This window comes from Podarcis pityusensis (assembly GCF_964106645.2).
Source record: "Podarcis pityusensis genome assembly, chromosome: 5".
Taxonomy (NCBI): domain Eukaryota; kingdom Metazoa; phylum Chordata; class Lepidosauria; order Squamata; family Lacertidae; genus Podarcis; species Podarcis pityusensis.
In genome coordinates this window covers 53,208,664-53,227,384 of record NC_138032.1, presented here as the reverse complement: position 1 = coordinate 53,227,384, position 18,721 = coordinate 53,208,664, and the positions used below count along the sequence as shown (strand labels likewise).

The following is an 18,721-nucleotide window of genomic DNA, read 5'->3' as shown; positions in this document are numbered from 1 at the left end:
CACACTTCTTCAGATACGCATGCACACGAAAGCTTATACCAAGAACTAACTTAGTTGGTCTTTAAGGTGCTACAGGAAGGAAATTTTTTTACTTCGACTATGGCAGACCAACACGGCTACCCATCTGTAAACAACACGAAGGTTGGGTTTTGTACAGGACCTTCCAATACCCCATACATACACAGGAAAAAGCATGGGCAAAGCATGTTCACCATCATGAGTGAAAAACCTATTTTGTCACATGTATGCACATTGCCAAGTTGTGGCCAATGTTACGTATTTCACTAGGGACCCTGGCAGAGAAAAAGAAACCCTGTATTTCTCTATTAGTTCTACACCAATCAGGGCTGGCACTTCCCTGTTCACTGTAAAGGAAAATCCTTTTCCCTAGCAAGAAACAGACACATCCCCCCCCCACCCCTTGTTACTGCTATTATTATAATGTTCACTCATGCCTTTAGGAGAGGGAAGTACAGGAAGATCAAATAGGAAGTTTTATGAGTGTAAGAAGAAAGGAAGATGTCAGTTTATATGGTCCATTGGTTCATTTAGTTCAGTATTTTTTATGATGACTATCAACAACTCTCCAAGATTTAAATGGAGATCTGTTCAAGCCCTACCCTGAAGATGCCAGGGACCGAGTCAGGGACCTTCTGGATGCAAAGCAGATGTTATACCACTTAGCTAACAAAATGAAAAATGACAAGGTTCAGGAGAGGGGATTGACTTGCTGTTTTCTGGCGTTTCTTACTATATGGCTTTAAAGACAAATGAGTGGCACAGCCGACAGCATTCAGCCAAATATGCTATCCCACTGCAAACTATTGGGAGTTCAAAAGAAGTTTTTAAAATGCTAAGTGTATGTTGCAGGGGTTGTGGGTGTTACTGGATAATTTTTTTAAAGAAAACAAGTAAAGGATGCCAATAGAAGAGTTGGACCTAGTACTGATTCCTTTTCAGTTTTGGCTTATTGAGTATTACCTTCTTGTTATTCTCATTACATTAAGGGGCCACAAATACAGGACAAATATCAAATCAATCAGAACCAGCTGTGTTTAACACTGGACACACTAAATTCCCCTCTTCACAAAAAAACCCACAAAAACATTGCCTGTATAAAGCCCTTAAGATAACAAATGTTCGTTTCGAGCAGCAAATAAGAAGCTGAGACAAATTGAAACACTCAGCCTTTAACTGGTACCTAATTGGAAAAGAATATTTCGGACAGCAACAGTGAAATACCCCTAACTTACTTCACACAAGGTGAGAATAGCTCTTTACAGGGACTGTTTTCAAGTTTTTCTTCTGTCTGCTGGACAAGATCTTGACCGACTTCTGCTACATAAACTGGAGACTACAAAAAAGCAAAGAGATTAAGCAACACATTAGCTTTGTGATAGGGGAAAGCATTCCATTGACAACCAGGTTCATGTATAGACAAATATTTGCAGTCTTAAGAAAACAACGCCAGAATTTATCTCCCTGTGGCTCGTGAATGCAGTATTTTAAACGGAAACACACATTTCATCACACGAAAGAATCTGGGACTTATTTGCAGCACAAACGAGAACCCGCTAAAGTAAGCCAAGATGTAGCCAGTCCACCTTCTTTTCCTTCTTAAATATAGAGACCCTGTTTAGAGATATTCTAGAACCCTCCACAAAATCTCCCTAAAAGTGTTGTGTTTTAGGATCCTGAGATCATGTTACGGGTAGCCAAATTCTGTGCGATTGCCATAAAACTTAGGGAACAAGCTGTGCTATCAAAATGATTAAGGTTTTAAATGATAATTTTAGGTTATAGCTTAGTGACTAAGTTTTAATTTATATATTTTTAAACTGTTGCTATATCTGTATTGTCTCTGTTATACCTAACTGCAAATTCAAATGTATCCCTATCGTGTTTTATGACTTCCTTGATATTGTATGTGGGCTGGAACGGTCTGTGACCGAAATAATAAAATTCAATTCAGTTGTGTTGTTGATATCTGCCAGTTAGCTGCAAATGAATGAATATTGTGGGACTCTCAAAGCATTATTGTTATTCCCCACTTCCTAATAGGAGTCAGCCCATCGGCCAGCCCTACCCTCTTCCAGCAGCCATTCCTACTTCCAACAGTTTTCTTCTCTAACAGTTAGCACCCTATAGTTACTGAACATGCTTAGTTCTTCTCACTGGACTGGACTTTTGTTGTGGGGGGGGGGGAGGGTTTTTCGGTTTTTCTTTGTTTTGCACTTCTGAAACACCAAGCATACCGATACTTTCCCTCTTGTTTCTCAAGTGGCTCCATTTTGGTGACAATCTCGTTGGCACTCACCACCTGAATGTGCTCCCAGAGGGAGTGCTGGTCCTGTTTTTGTGGAATTTGTTTTAAGTCTAGCATCGATGACTACCTCGAGGGTTTCATGAGGTATGGTTGCCTTTTTAATGGTGCTGTTGGCTAATGGCTATTTAAAGTTGTGACACATCTGGCATGAGAAAGAACAGGAGCTAAAATCAGTGCTCTGTCTCCCTTCCTCTGTGAGTATATTCTCTAGAGAGATGGAATATGGCAGCCTGAATATAACCAGCAAAAGAAGGATCAAATGCAGAGCCTTGTATTTGTGGAAACAATCCTGCTTTAAAAGCGAGGATGCCTGGTGCTTTGCTGCTTCCTCTGTTCAATGTTGTATTATTAATAAGCAATCAGATATTACAAATCACTTCATAAGACTCCAGTTCTTTCCCCTCACAAGGAAATTCATGCTTAAGAAGGCAGCCATAGGAGCTTCCTACCATGCAAGGTAGCAGACAGAAATAGCATTATGCAACAACCCAAACCAACTTTTGGTCAAGAGTTTTATTTTTATTTATAGTGTTACTAAATTCAAAACCTAAAATGTAACAGTTCGAATAGAGTATTTTTAAAAATGTAAATAAAGTGATTAATTTATAGTATGCTTTTATAATTTATAGCACTGGTTGTATGAATAGTTGCTTGTGGGTGTATACTCACATATGTAAACTCCAAAGAGTAAAGATTTATAATTTTATGTAACATATAAGCTCTCTTTTGATGTTTGAGCTATCCTCTGGATATGCACACATCCCACCACACATCTGCAACATGCATAGAAAAATTGCAGATGCGGCAACAGAATGTGTGCAAGATGGGAATGGATCCTTGTATCTCTCTGCCATATTCACATTAAGTAGGAGCAGTCCAGTGTCAGAAGGCATTACTACCTCTGACAATCAGATACTATCATTTGCAACAAATTCCATAGTCGGTGCTGCATATACTTACTTGAGAAATTCTGATAAAAGGGTAATCTGATAAATTGGGGGGAAGAGGGCTCCAAGCCACTTGGAGGAGCAGACAATTTGTTTTGCTTTTTTGAGGTGGTTGGATCAATAATCGCTTTCTGCTACTCCCCTTTTCATGCCCACTACTTCCTCAGTGATTTCATTTCTTTTACAGCTGTGTGTGCACTTATTTACAGCAGCACCCCGAACAGAGGAACATAGTTTTATATATAAAGTTTTTCTTTTCATCCCTCAAATTTGCAAAAAAACAGAAAACTGGACAAGAAAACCACCTTACATTTTTTTTACACAAGATATTTCACAGCAATCTGAAAAGTATGTGCTGAGAATTTGCAATTGCCTGACTGTGTTCTTTTGTGCACTTCCTGGACAGCTTTGTTTTTTTAAAGAAACACGCACACAGATAAGTATAACAAATAAGTATAACAGAATCAACAAATTAGAAGGCAGGGACAAACACAAGAGACATGCTGGTATGAACATAAAAGACCAAAGTTGCCCCTCAAATACAGATTTGAGTGGTGTGGACTTCTCTGGGCTAATATGAAGGGAGGGGGGAGTGGATTGACAGCTAAACAATGCTTAATGTTGACAGGTCCTTGATCTGTTGTTTTGAAAAGGATGCAATATCATGGGAAGTCTCCTAATAAATCCCTGCAAGACATGCCTAAAAATTGCATGGACAACCCATCAGGGAAGAAAGGTGGAAGCAAAACTAAATATCCAGCAGTGGTAGAGCACAGTAAACTATATTCTCCATCACCTCTCTCTCTTACACACCGACACACACTTTTCTCAACCAGTTAACCAAGACTAAAGTGACACTGCAAAGGAGGAATGGGCAAACTGTGGCTCTCCAGGTGTTCCATGAAGGCTGGCAACATTAGCCCTGCTGTGAGCGAATCTCTTGCAGATGATCGCAGTGCCTGGAGACAGACAGGTCACGTATCCACAGCAGTGACCAGAGGAGAAATGGCCACAGGAGGGAGAACAGAGTGAAGAAACACCGTGGTGCACCTTTAACAGCAAAATTGAACGTCTTCATCTGCCCCAGCTGCAATAAAACATGTCTCTCCTGTATTGGTCTCTACAGCCTCAGCAGGCTCTGTAACTTTCCAACAGTTTGACTTCACTCTTGATGGTGCACTCTTTAGTTGTCTGTCAAGACATACAGATTCCAACAACAACAAGGGGGTTGGACTAGATGGCTCTCAGGGCCCCTTCCAACCATACAATTCTGTGATGCCATGTGTTTTGAAGTTCTTTTTAAATCAGCTCCATAAACTAATTAACATGAAAATGTCTTCGCATCATGCAGGGTTTTCCGTCCAGCTTTCTAGAAAACAGACAGAATTCAGGACAAAACAAAGGAATGAGCGCTTTCCTGCTGCAATTTCATGAGAGATGCATACTGAGTTTCATTTTTCAGAACTGATCTAATCTCTCACTTTTCCTCTTTGCGAGCCAATCTGTATTTAGAACATGTTTATCCATGTGAGTCAAGTCTCTTTAGAATGCTATCATTCATTACCTAACACATAAGAAGAAACATATGGATGGACTTGATCCCATTATGGAATGCTGCAAACCGTTTATTTTTAACAGAAATAATCTCCCCTTCCTTTTAGCTTATGTCGTGGAAAGGTTAGAAGACACCCCAGCCAGGAAGCTAGACAATAACTTTATTGCCTCTCTCAAATTTAAACAGACCAGCAACGGGAAACCTTCTGACCTTCCCTCCCGACAACGAAATCCAGTGCCACCTAGTGATTAAACTAAATGATGACACTGTCCCTACCCACCTCTATTGCATATCTATGAAAACAAGCTGTGTAATTGTGTAGACCTTGAAACCATTCAGAAGTATCAGCCTCAAGCCAGAGGAGCCATTCCAAGTGGCGCAATCAGCATTAACTAACCTTGTAGATATTTTATAGTCCCAAAGGGAGTTCTGAGCACATTAAATACATCAACATTACTCACTCTTTTCACTTTTGCTTGAGACACATTGCCAGAGAGTTCTTAAACTGCAAGCTGGGACACTTTTTCTTTTTCAGAGCTGCTTGACATGTGTTCAAACGTAATTAATTAAAACAACTGAAGGCACTTTTTAGTTCTATATTTTGTGAAATCTGGATTTACCTGCTACTGAAAATACTAACTCCATGAAAACCCCAGGTGCGGAGAGTCTAGAAGAACACACTTCAGATGTGGAGGCAGTGAGGGGGGGAAAAATCTGAGAGGCCTGCTTAGAAACTCTTATTCTGGGCCTCTTCTGCTCTACCATGGATGTAAGGTTCACAGTTGGAAGCAATGGGTTCATGCTGACAACGAGCAATGCCTTCTGAATTATATTTAAAAAGACCTAGCACAGTGCCCATAAATGTGGCAGGCAGAATGAGAGACGATTAGCAAGCTTTAGCTTCCCCTTAGCCAACTGCCCTAACTTACCTCCTTTGCCTGCTGCTCAAGATCAGGTTCTAATCAACAGCACTGCCAGCATTTGCAGGCCACAGAAACTGACAGCAATTGGAAGGTGGCTGAGGAGCAGAGCTCCAGAACTGGCAGGGCATCTTCCCTGAGCAATGCCAGAAACTTTAGTGGCAAGCAAGAGCTTCTGCCAGTCCATAACTTGCCCACTGAGTTACTACGGCAATGAGAAAATGCTGGTGTGAGGAAGGGCTGCTGAACAATCAAAAGTTCACTGTGTGGCCCGAGGAAAAAGTCTACTCTGAGTAATACTTAGTACAATATCTAGAGATAGACAGAAAAGCTAGAAAATTGGATATATCCAGTGCTTTTTTTCTTAAAAAATGTTTAGTGGTACTCTTTTTCCTACTCATATTGAAATACTGCCCCTCAATGAGGCCAAATTTAGATTCACAAAATGTTTAGGGGTATGCGTCCCCCCAGAAATAAGCACGGGCTCCAGCATTCTGTAAGGACTCTACTAAACGGACATTTCATAGCTAGGGGCGGACCAGGCAGTTAAATTCCCTCCCATTTCAGTTTTGCTGGCACTCAACAACAGGTCTGTCCCATTGCGTTTTTTGTCGATGTTGTTATTGTTGAAAGACTTCATGAAAAGTCCGCATTAAAATTCTATGCATTCTGTGCACAGCTTTTACATAAAATATGCACTTTTATGCAAAATACACATTTTTCCATTTTTAAAAACGTAAAATACACATGTGAGTGCATTCTTTTTGCACCCCAAAACTGCATCACAAAATGTAGGTAAGTGCATCATCAAACAGAGAGCTGTGTTCTTTTCATGCAAGTATGTTCAAGGAGCGCCAGACTGGACCAGTCTGCTGCAAAAAATGGACCAAACAAATTGTTCTTCCATCCCTAGTTATAACACTGGCAAAACAATTGGTGTATATTCCAGTTCCTGCTCCAAGCATTTCCACTATCATGTGCTTCTGAGAAATGGCTTCCACATGTTTGTGTTTCCATTGCTAGCCAAACCTAACAGAAGTCTGCAGGATCAAATATAGTTATTTAGCCAAATGGCCTACATTACATCCCAGTGTTTTGGAACCTATGGCTACCATGTGTGTGCACTTCAGAGACTGGCGTGATAAAAGAAATACTCTTTTGAAATTGCCGAAAGACGGGGAGAGGGGATAACATGTTCTAATTACCCACATTGATCCCCCTGACATTCAACTAGTAATGATACTGCTTCAAAAGGAAATGATTCCCAATCAGAGTCTCAAATAAAAACAACAAACAGCATAATTAAGAAGTTCAACTCAATTTAAGTTGCCTAAAAGTCTATTCCAATCCAATCAAACAAGGTCTGGGCCTCAACCACAGCCTTGGGTCTTGCCAAATGGGGTTAGGTAGAAAGAGAAAAGACAAGGCAGCTTTAGTGAAATGCTCCTTAGCAAATAACAGTCCAAAAATCCCACTGTGTTATGGAACTATTAGACGTTTAAATAGTTAGAACAGTGTGTGTGGAATGATATTCAATAGGAGGTGGGCACATCAAACAGGCACATGGGAATTCTGGACAACAAGACATGGAGGTTCCCCTGTACCACAGATTAACTATTCCTTCCACCATATGGATGCTTATGATTCAGTGCGAAAAGGGTAAAAGCTCAACTAACTGAAGCTCCTGCTTTTAATCTGTGATGACAACTTGAATTGGTTGACCCAATTAATCAACTAGTTTGAGACTCAGTTAATCAACTAATATTTCCATTCATAAATATACACAGTGAGAGTTATCTAAAATTTTCATTTGGGCCTGAGGAGAAACCCAGAAATTTAGGCATGAAGATGTTAAGTCATATGTCTAGGTTGAGAAACACCTTATGGACCTACCCTCTCGTTTGAAACCATTGGTTCTTAATGTAATAAAATCACCCAGCATCACACTGAAATCCAACCTAAAATCGGGTCATTTGCTCTGTTTCATCAGACATGGGCACTGTGGAAGATATGACATGACACGTGCTGCGATTAGCTTGCCTGCAAAATATGCCAAACAAATGGTCTTGTCCTCTGGTCACTGCTGGACTGCAAACAGTTGCTCTCTTTTTAAAGTCTTCCATTAGTCCTAAGCTCAATTCTTACAAATGATGTTCTGCATTTGCAAAGCAAATCAAGCTGTTATATGGAGTTCTAGTCCTAACCACTTGAATATTCTTGCATAGTTGGATAGAGTAACACAAATCCCTTGGGTCGGCAATTTATGGAAGGAATGTGAGCTAGAAGAAAGTCTTATTAGGAGATAGGATCGCTTGCATTTTATTAGGACTATATTCAGGTCTAGGAGGAGAAAATACTTCAACATGTGCCTCTAGTACCAAGATTCTGTAATCTTGAGGTTTGTTGGTGACTCATAGATGTGATTTATCAGCTAAAGCAGTAAGGGAAAATATGGAACCCTTTAATTTATGGCCAACATGACTCATTTTTAGAGTCATGAAAAGCACTTCTCTTTGATGTGTGAACTCTTGTTTTATAGTAACTCCACAAGACCTGCTTTAATGTCCACCTCCCTCCACCCTAAAAATAATGGGAAACAAATAACCTTGATCGCCGAACTTGATTTGGCCACAACACATTTTGTATCAACCTACCTGTGGTGCACATTTAGCATCATTTGCTTCTACAGTTACTATTATTGCTAATTTAAAGCCAGCCTTTTTTCAAGGCATGAGTTGAAGGCACATGGTGCAACCTCCTTGCTGTAGTTAAGCAGGTCCAGGCCTGGTCAGTTATTGGATGGGAAACAACCTAAGAACCCTATAAACCACCTTGAGTTCCATGGAACTGAGGTAGAATATAAATCCTGTGCAACATCTTTTGGTCAATCGCTAAACACTATTCTCCATAATTGTTCTTCCTTGCCCTTCCACCCAAGTAAACCTAATGATAAGGAGACGGAATTATTATGTTCGTTTTCCTGGCTATATTGTTTATGCTTCTGTCCTAGTTTCTAATGCTCTTCTTACACTGCATTATCTGTTTCTTTTAGAAATGGTGGTTTTTAGATCAATAACACCACCATGTCACACTAAATTTCATCACAATCAGTGGGCATGAAGTGACACAGCACTGGGTGCCATTTGACATGTTGCCATTGAGTGCTTCTGTTCCCTAGGATTCACCCAGGATAAAAATGGCAGGAAAGAACGATATACGGGAATACTGCCTCAGATTCCCTCACATGGTGTGAGCCATGTAAACAGTGGGAAAATTACACTGCAAAACTCCCACAATTTTCTGGGTTAACAGGGCTGCAAACAGATTTCTTGCTGGAAACAATTAACATGAAAATAAGTGCTAAATTCCACTAGGTTCCCCCAGATTTCCAAAAAGTGGTTTTTATGTCGTGTGACTGATCACACAAAACGTGGAAATTAACAAGTAAAGAAACATGAGAAAAATGGAATAAAGTCAAGGTTTCCAACAGGCTGTCAGGGGAGGTGTTCACAGCAGGGCAGCAGAAACTCACAAGGTATCGGTGAAGTTTACTCTTTATTCAGAGAAACAAAACAACTCAGGCCTAGTGAGCACAGCAACTCTTCCCAATAGATCTTGCCCCAATGAGGCAATTGCAAGGACTGAAGGTCCCTGCCTTCCCACCACTCTCTAAGACTCCTTCTCCACTGGGTCCTTCCCACGCAAGCTGAGGCTCCAGCGCCTCCACCCTCTTCATACCTCCGTGGGTTCTGGGAGACCAGGGGGAGAGAAGCTGGTCACAAAAGAAGGGAGAAACCCCCTGGATTCTTCAGCAGCCCCTGGATTCTTCATCTCTGCATGTTGGCCTCTCTCCACTCCAGCCGTCTCTTCTGCCTCTGATTCTGGACTGCTCTCTGCTACAGCCTCTTCCTGCTCATTAAACCCTGTTACCTCTCCAGCTTCCATCACCTCCTCCTCCCAATCTGCTCCCTCTTCTTCCCCTGACCACTCATCATCGTCCACCACCAATCCCCTGTCTCTGAACCTTCTTCCATTGTGGGTTTCCCAGCTGCTGCCTTCCTTCACTCCTCTGCATCCAGGCAGTCCATGACACAGGCACATGATTCAACCAGATCCACAAACTCAAGAAGAATCCACAGCATGTCCAGTTGTTATTCAAAGAGTGAAGCAAATACAAGTGGGCAAGACCTCAGGAAGATTGATAAGTCAGGTCAGAACCATGTTATATAAAGAATAGTTATATTCTATGCTTCTGTACCTTCCGTCTCATCACTGGCTCTGATGGCACGGATGGGGAAATTCATAACATTTTAACAGCAGGTCACAGCTCTGTTTTTCTACATGTCATGAAGGGGAGGGGACAGAGCCTACTGGTCGGGGAGAGAACTTAATATGGGCTACTACTTTGGGTGGCAGTACCTCCTTTGGGTACCTACTTTAGCAGGTAATTCCACCCTGAAAGAAAAGGGTTGAATGCCCATCTGCTACATCCCAAAGCATTTGTGTTCAGGGCAGAAAATGCAGTGTTCAAAATGGAGTTTGTCTTCATCCACAACACTAGGCAATACTCCTCAGACAAAATGTATGGGACTTCAGATCCAAATACAACTTTAATCTGACTAGGAAAACTTGGATTTTTAAAAGGAAAATAAAATTATAATTATAATTATAGCAGCAGCAGCCCTGGCCTTATACAAAATATTCAGCCACAAATGAGCTTGTGATACTGCCAGGTTTTAAATGTGCAGCAAATCAGGTGAAGTTAACATATGGTGTGTAGCTTTAAATGTCATTTGCATTAAACAAATAGAGTCTAGCATGTTATGGTTCAGTTTCAAAAAGTGTCCTAGTGAAAAACTATCCAAACACACCCTCAAATTTAAAATAGTTCATTTGCCAAACAAAAGGTTAAGCTAGTAACTCTTTCAAAACTGCTTCTACATCTAATACAAACAGTGTGGTATACATGTGGGCAGCTGACATCCAAATATAAGCAATTTGTAAGGGTCTCTGGGTGAGAAAATGCTTGGAAAACGCTGTGTGGTCAAACTACTATTCTCACTAGAAGAATCTCTTTAAAATGCAAAGCAGGGAAGTCAGGGTGGAATGTCGCCCGAACACCAGCTTGTCTTCTGCAGCCATATTTGCTCTCGATTTGTTTGTCTACAACTCCTTGGTAAATAAGCAAGCATTCAACTCAATTTTACTCAGGGAAGACTCATGGGAACTAATGGCCCTAAATTAGTCATATTCATTCATTTCAGTGGATCTACGGAGGTCTGGAGTGGGTTGCAGCACTGGAGCACATAGGGCTGCCAGCTCTGGACCCCTCCCGTACTTCGCGGCCACCACACAACAGAGCATAGGATAATCCTGGTTTTCCAAATGGCTGTGTTTGGGGCAGGCCTGTCACATCTAGGTGGATAACTTTGTGTTCCCCTTAGTGTCACTGCCATAGGTTGGACATCTGTTCTTAGGCATTAGCAGCAATGTGGAACTGGCAGCTTAACACTGCAAGCCAGCAGAACCAACGATGAAGGTTTTTCTTTGCAACCAAGCAGTTAAGCTAGGGTGGAAACGGATCATTTGGAAGAAAAACAAAACAGAAACCCTAACTCTGCCTTATTATTGCATCTGTTCCAAATGTTTCCTCCCCTTTAAGGAAAAAAGGAAAGTAGAATGAACACATTTGTTCTGTCTGGACTGGTTCTAATGGCAGCATTGTGGTTAAGTCATAATGCCCAAGCGTCGCATTCCACACCCCGAAACATAAGATTTAAATGCCTATGACCTTTGACAAGGCATTTGTATCTAACCAGAGCTCTTGTTCTCGATTCCAGTATAATTTGCAGCTGTCCCCTGGAAATATCGCACATTATTCATATGTCATTAAAGGGAGATTTGCCTGGCACAGAAATATGCCTTTCCTGCCCCAGGGACATGCCTTGGATAGGCCTCAACTAAAGCCTAGTTAAACAAAAGGGGGAAAATTGCACTGGTTCCAATGGGTTTTCAGTCAGAATAAGGTTCACCTTATTATCTACATAGTGCATACTAGCTGTTTAATGGATTTCAGTTCTGCCTCATGCGGCGAGTTTCTCTGTTTAAGGTAATTATAAAATTCCATAAAGCACCCCATCAACACACACAAGACCCCTTCCCTCCACTTTTCAATGGTGCCCAATGCACGTTCCAGTACACAGACGGGAAGCGGCTTCTAATCAACCCCGGGAGTCTTGTGGTGTATGCATAAAGCCAAGCAAAGTAGCAAATGTCAGAAACCCTGGCAGAACTGAAATTTACAAGGATTTCTTACTATTTCAGGAGCTTGCTGGAAAATGTCAGAAAACGTCTATGTTGCCCAGTAAAAGACAAATCAAGACCTTTGGCTAATGACTACATTTCATCCTTTTTTTATATTGTTTACCAGCGAAGTATGGCATTTGCCTTGATTGCGTTACAAGGCTTGTTTCCAGGATATTTGCCATCATGTCTTTGCAAATGATAGACACTAGTATAAAAATTAATATTTATGCATCCGTTTGCAGCATTTATGTAAGCCACCCTTTGACAATGTTCCCTGGGAAACTCATAACTTGCTAACAAAAGACCAAAACACAGAAACTGTAAAACAAACTGCAGCAAAAATGTCAACAAACTAACTTTACAGTGTAACTAAAAATACATAATTTTAAATCCCCTCTTATCTTTTAAGATCTCTGATTTTTAAAAGGGCTGGGGTAGTAAAAGGGTTTTCAGCATGTGCTGAAATGACAATAAAATATGCAAGATGACCCACTCTATAACCAGGGAGCACCACCCAAAACTCCTCTCCCTGGTAGCACCTGTCTTACTTCATTTGATGGGAGGACCTAGGACAGGTCCTCTGAAAAACATATCAAGGCTTGGGCACAAGTACCGTATTTTTCCGTGTATAAGATGCCCCCATGTATAAGACACCCACTATTTTTGGAGACTCCAAATTAAGAAAACACCCCTCAGCACTACCCGTGTATAAGACGAGCCCCAGTTTTAAACCTAATTTTTTGGTTAAAAAAACCCCTAGTCTTATGCATGGAAAAATACGGTAAATGGGGAAAGTGATGTATTTCAAATGGCACTTGCAATTTAAGCAGTAATTGTTACCAGGCTTCCTAAAAATCTTAAGACTTCCAGGCTGATATCAATATTCACACAATTTTCATATTTATCATAATAAATACTATTAATTCAATTTTCAACCTTCAAGAAAAGCAGCTGGAATTGTACCTTTCCCCAAATTGTTCACCAGGCCTGCCATCGTATAATAGACTGCCCATAAAAATGGTTCAGAAATTTCCACTTATGCTGTATATTTCCACATACCTCCTAATGGGGGCTGGATACAAAGAATATATTAATCCATTCCTTGATCATCAATATTGGCTGCCAGTATATTTATGAAACCAATTTAAAATGCTGGCTATAAATAGTACAGGACAAACTAATCCAGGTGTGAATCAGTTTTTTGATTCTGAATCCCAAGGCCAATGTTATAAAATACGATAAAATCAGAAAAAAAATCTCCTACATTTTTATATTGTGAAACATATTATGAATGCATGTAAAAGTGCACCTTGGAAATGCGTTACAGTAAAGAGGAGGTAAAGGAGGTAAAGCAAAATCATTTTGAACATCTGCAAACATCAGTTTGCTAAGGGATCAACAATAAGCAATATCAAAGCAAAGATCAAAGCCAAAGGTGGTGGTTTGTTACACTGATGGGAATTGTGAACAGACCAACTAATTGCAAATGTTGGCAGCAAGCACTACTTATTCTGTTTGCTCCTACATGGCCAGGTCCCACTGCATCTGCAGGAGAGCTTTTTCCCATGTGAGACACATTATTTCTTTACAGTCTTCAGAGGAAGCTGTGTCTGACTCCTCCTTTTCAGAGGAGAGATTCAGCAGGGGCTATAGCTGCCTGTCACTGTCCTGTTACTCAATAGCCACTCAAATCGCCACATTACTGAATTGTTGGTCCTCCAAATGTTTGCATCCTCTGAGGCCTTGTTATAGAGTTAGAACTTTTTAAAGAGCTGTAGTCTGTTTTACACTCCTTTTCAATTTGATGTTGTGTTTTGTTCCAGTTGCTCCCTTTTTTGTACTTTATTGTTTTAAAGTGCGTTCTTTAATAAATGTACATTTCTTTGTTTTTTTTGCAAAATCAAGGCATACCATTTTGTAAAAAACAAAACAAAAAGCAAAACCTATATAATACACCAGCTTTAAAAACTTATCTCTGTGGAACAGAAGACAAAAGCTAAGGAAGAGAAATGATGCAGTTTAGGGTGGAGTAGGGGGGAATTTGAACTATCTCAACCTTTCCAACTCATGTCAAATTTTGGCCCTGTTCTGGCACAAACCATGGAACTGATTAGCTACTTTATGGAAAGTCTGTATTGTCATAAAGGTTTGCCTCTGATCTTTCTTTACAACTTGCCAAAGGCAAACCAAAGCCTTCACTTTCCCTCCTAAACTAGCTCCTACCTGTCCTTACTGGTCATTGCATTGAACGCTGTTTCTTGGTTTCAAAAGGGTACCGATATAAGGGAGAGTATGTATAATAGTTAACATGTTCTTAGCAAAACTTGAGGAATGCAAGTGAACAGATGGCGTGAAAAATGTCTGCTTTCAAAAAAGGCTTCTAAAACAGTATTCCAAGCTTAAAATGATTTAACATAACCAGGGAGGCTTCTTCCCACTTGTGATGCAGATATGAGACTCTTATACCAACTGGGGCCATTGCAGGGACACAGAGATAGGATCCCCCTCCCCATATACCATGGTGTATCTTAGGTTTGGAGGAGGGCCACTCCCCATTTATTCTGCAGGGGCAAAAGTCATGAGAAACGCTCACATTCAGTTTGATCCTCAGCAGGAAGAAGGGAAGAAACAGTTCCCTCTTACACACTCAGTAGCTTCTACCAAAGCCCACAAGGCTCCCATGGTTGGCCGAACGCAGCAGTGATATTTCAGGGCCAAAAGGCTCCAGGTATTAATGCGTGAAAAATATTCTGAACGTGATCATCACCACTAGCATTTTTCATACCATAAATCCATGTCCTGTGAAAATGTCCTTCTCCACAAACTTCTCATGCTTAGCGTAAAGTCAGGTGCGCACAACTGTACCTGCACAGGTTCTGAACGTGCAAGCTGGAAGCCAATATGCTTGGGTGCTCATTGGCTCTTATTTTGTCCTTCATTTGAAAATGAATTCCAAGGTTTGGGCTCACTGAGAATGGACACGGCCGAAGAAAGGGCTTTTGAGGAAGAAAATGACATTACAATCCCCCAAGCCCTGAAAATGCTCCAAAAGTTAAAGGCTGACCCGAACCCTCCAAGTGAGAGCCCTCGCTAACAGCTCTTGGGACATGGAGGGGGACCACGACCATGTTTTCCATGGGAGACGATACACAATTACAGTGGCACGATCTGTTTTTCCTCAGCTCTGACTGCTGGGACAAACAACAGCTGTGGTAGAATATTTAAACTGTGATGCTCTGGATTTTGAACAGCGTCCAGCGTGAGCCTGATTAAATGATATTAGTTTAATTTACATGGAGAGGCCTGGCTGGCAGGTCAAGTACTTTTCTGCATGTCGTTTTCTCAACACTGCAGCAACATTCCTCTTCATTTAAAGCGATCTAGGACTTGGAAAACAAGCGTTCCGCAGCACAAAGAAACGTAATGCTCCTTAAGACCTCCGAAAGGGAACCACTTTCCCCAGGAAGCAAAAGTGTGGAACCCACATGAATCCAGGCAAGAAAACCACCGGATCCATCTGCCAAGGCACATCTACAGATATCTGGCCAAACTGCATGTTGCAAATGTGCAGTGGTAGCCAAGCGTTTTGTTTTGAACCAAAAAAGCCACTTCCATTAAACCATGAGGGAGAGCAGAGAAGCAACAGTGCTTAACTCTTTCCCAGTCTTCAAACCCCAAGTGACCTCGACGGTGGAATTTCAAGCATATGAGCATATAAAACAAGACGCAATCTCAGCAAGATGTGTGGTCCAATCCTGCATTCGCTGGGGAATTCGAGGGATGGGGAAGGGGTGTAAACTAACCTTTTCTGCACCAGCTGATTCTTGTTTGTAAGCCATCCTTGTCCATCCACAAGCAGTAATTCGGTCTTGCCTTGGTTAAGTTTCAGCCTACTCCATCTCACCCAGTCCTTCACAGCCAACATACAGCTGCTCAGGCTTTCCACTGCCTCCCTAGAGCTACATACACAGGAGAGATATGATCTGGGTAGCACCTGCACACTAACAACTCTGTGGGGCACATCTCTGTATGACTTTGCACAATGGTTTTGTGAAGATTTAAAATAGTACCAAGTAATTAAGATGCAACCCCTTGGAATCCCACTGACAACAGGTCAGGCAAGGGAGAGTTGTAGTACCCCAGCGTCATCACCTTCTGGGTCCTTTTTCCCAGACATGAGTGGCATCAACACAACACAGCACTTATTACAACCACTCCTGTCAGGATACCATTGTTGATGACAGTGAGCACCACTGAGAGGTTCAGGAGAGTATTACAAGGCAGCCACAGGGTTGTCACTGGGACAGTGCTATGTGCACTGAACCAAAGCCTGGTAAGTGAGGTGCTGGACTTTGGGAAGGAGGCATGAGGCTCTGACAGGGTCCTAGAATCCTCCTACCTCCTTCCCAAATCCTAGTTAGCACTTTCCCAGCTTTGGCTAGGAGGTGGGAGGGCTCTAGGACCCTGCCAGAGCTTTTGTGGCTCCTTCGCAAAGCAGGGTGCTTCTTACCCACCTTTGGGAAGGCAGCATGAGGGCTGAGGGTGTGCTTACCAAATTTTGGTCTCACACAGGGTACTATAGTACCCAAGTCCACTACTGTTGTCATGTGGTTCTTTTGTAACACCTGAACTGTCACATCTGACACAAACCTCTTATGGTTTTATGCAAACCACTTAAGTTGTTGTTGTTTAATTACGTAAGTGGCATTTAAATCTTGTTAAAGAAAACAAAAACCATTTCCGCCCCTAGAAGCACTAATATGATGTTATAAACTGCTGCTATTCTTAGAATTCACTCTTTTATTTGCAGTTTCATTGCTTTTATTTTTAAAATTGTGGACCGCCTCAAATACCGCTTCTGTAGAAAGGCGAGATACAAATTGCTGTAACCCAACAAGCAAGCAAACAAGCAAGTTTTTATTATCCATTGTTCAACAGCATCAACACTGCTGTTCTTGCTAATTACATGACTCCTTGGAGTGCAAAATGTCTCCATTCGACAGTATTGTTCATGCATACAGAACCTCAAGGCAGGAAGTGAATAGTTAAAAGACTTGTCATAACCGCACTCAAAATCATTATTTTTGCTGCCAGTAGATCAACCTTTTGCATCTTGGAAAGAGACTACAGGAGGCTCATCTTCAGCCAGCACTCTCACTCCACTTCAAAGGAGACAGCAATAATGGAGTTGGATCTTTGTTCTTTTTTCAAGACATAATTGCAGTGCGTGCTAAATGTTAGAAGGAGATGAAGAAGACAGTGCTAGTGGGGAGGCAGATGGTTGCTGGACGACTTTCAGTGAAAACAACGTGTGAGTGTTTGGGAGATGATCCAGGTACATTTCAGAGTGGACAATCAGGATGAGAATTTGTACCTGGCCTATTGAGGTGGGTGCCAGGGCACCACGTCCTGGTAGGGCCCACCACTGATGTACACATAACCCTGTACCATCCCTCCCATACCTTCACATTTCTCACCTGCCTAGCACACCAAGTTACGCTAAGCAGCTGCATCTAGTTGTGATTTAACATTCCCCATTTAAAATGTTGCTACATCAGGAGTATTGTGAGGAATTAAGATGGTCCCCTCTATGAAGCCACTTGGTATTGCTTAGAGCTATACCTGCCACCTAATGGTCAGGGGCCCCTTTACCTTTACCTTTACCTTTACCTTTACCTTTATACTTGCCACCACCAGGGCCCACCAATGGAGAAGGGGCCAAGAAGGCACATTGCCACAGGCCCCATCAAATCTGGAATTGCCCTGTGAACAAATAATGGGCTCTGGCTTTTTCCTGATTTATCAAGCCAATTGAGTTGGGGCAACAGCACAGCAGCAGCAACAACAGCAGCCCCACTGCAGCGGGGAAAGGATGGAGGCAAACTCTTCAGTTATCAGAAGAGGAACGGTCTGTTTTGGCTAGTTGTTGTATTCAGAAAACAATGCTAGGAGTTAAAATGAAACTGAAAAGCACAGATCTTTTCTGGTAATCTGCTGAAAAACAGGTGGATGGCTGAATATTTCTATTCTTCTTCTGGGGCAACTTGTCTTTTCACATCTGACTTTAAAACAGTGCTGCCAGCTATAGAAATGCTTCCTGGTCTCAAAGATTTGTGGGGTTTCTTTTCTTCAATAAACTAATTCCACAGCACATTTTGAGATTTTGCATGTTGTTGTTGTTTTATTCATCGCCCTCTTATATAGTGATTGATTTTTTAAAAATCACACAAATTGGCACAAATTGTGTTCTGCTCTTCTTACGCACTTTCAGCTTACGAACGCGGCAAACCTGGAAGTGTTTACTTCCAGGTTCGCTGCCCGTGCATGCGCAGAAGTGATCTGCGTGCTACGTGCAGAAGCGCTCGATCACACCACGCAAGTGCGCAGAAGAGGTGCTCTAGTTGTGGACTTTTCAGGGTGCGGACGGCACCCTGAAACGGATTAAGTCCACAACTAGAGGTACCACTGTATAACAAAGCCTTTGTAGCTTTCATGGCAGAGAGGAAAACAGCAGAAAGGAAATGGAGACGACTTTCAGCAGAAAGGAAATGGAAAAATCTACGACTCAGATTACTAAGGTGATGGATGTAAAGCAGTAACTTTGAACAAAGCCATTTTGAGAGCAGTGAGTTGAAAGTGACTGTCAAACATGTCCAGAAATGGATTC

At 41.6% G+C, this 18,721-nt stretch overlaps 1 protein-coding gene across 4 annotated transcripts in view; it reads right to left on the bottom strand.

Annotated features, from left to right (window-relative positions):
- GRK5 (G protein-coupled receptor kinase 5) overlaps positions 1–18,721 on the bottom strand; it is a 159,257-nt gene that overhangs the window by 34,823 nt on the left and 105,713 nt on the right. For 3 of the 4 annotated variants that reach the window (XR_013986355.1, XM_081005260.1, XM_081005259.1), the window contains exon 5: positions 1,254–1,354. Coding sequence is in view for 2 of the 4 variants with exons in the window: in XM_081005260.1 (XP_080861386.1) it covers positions 1,254–1,354 (101 nt within the window). In the remaining 2 variants the exon portion in view is untranslated. Of the gene's footprint in view, positions 1–1,253; positions 1,355–18,721 lie in introns of those variants that run through there. The other variant, XM_081005261.1, reaches the window with a different exon arrangement.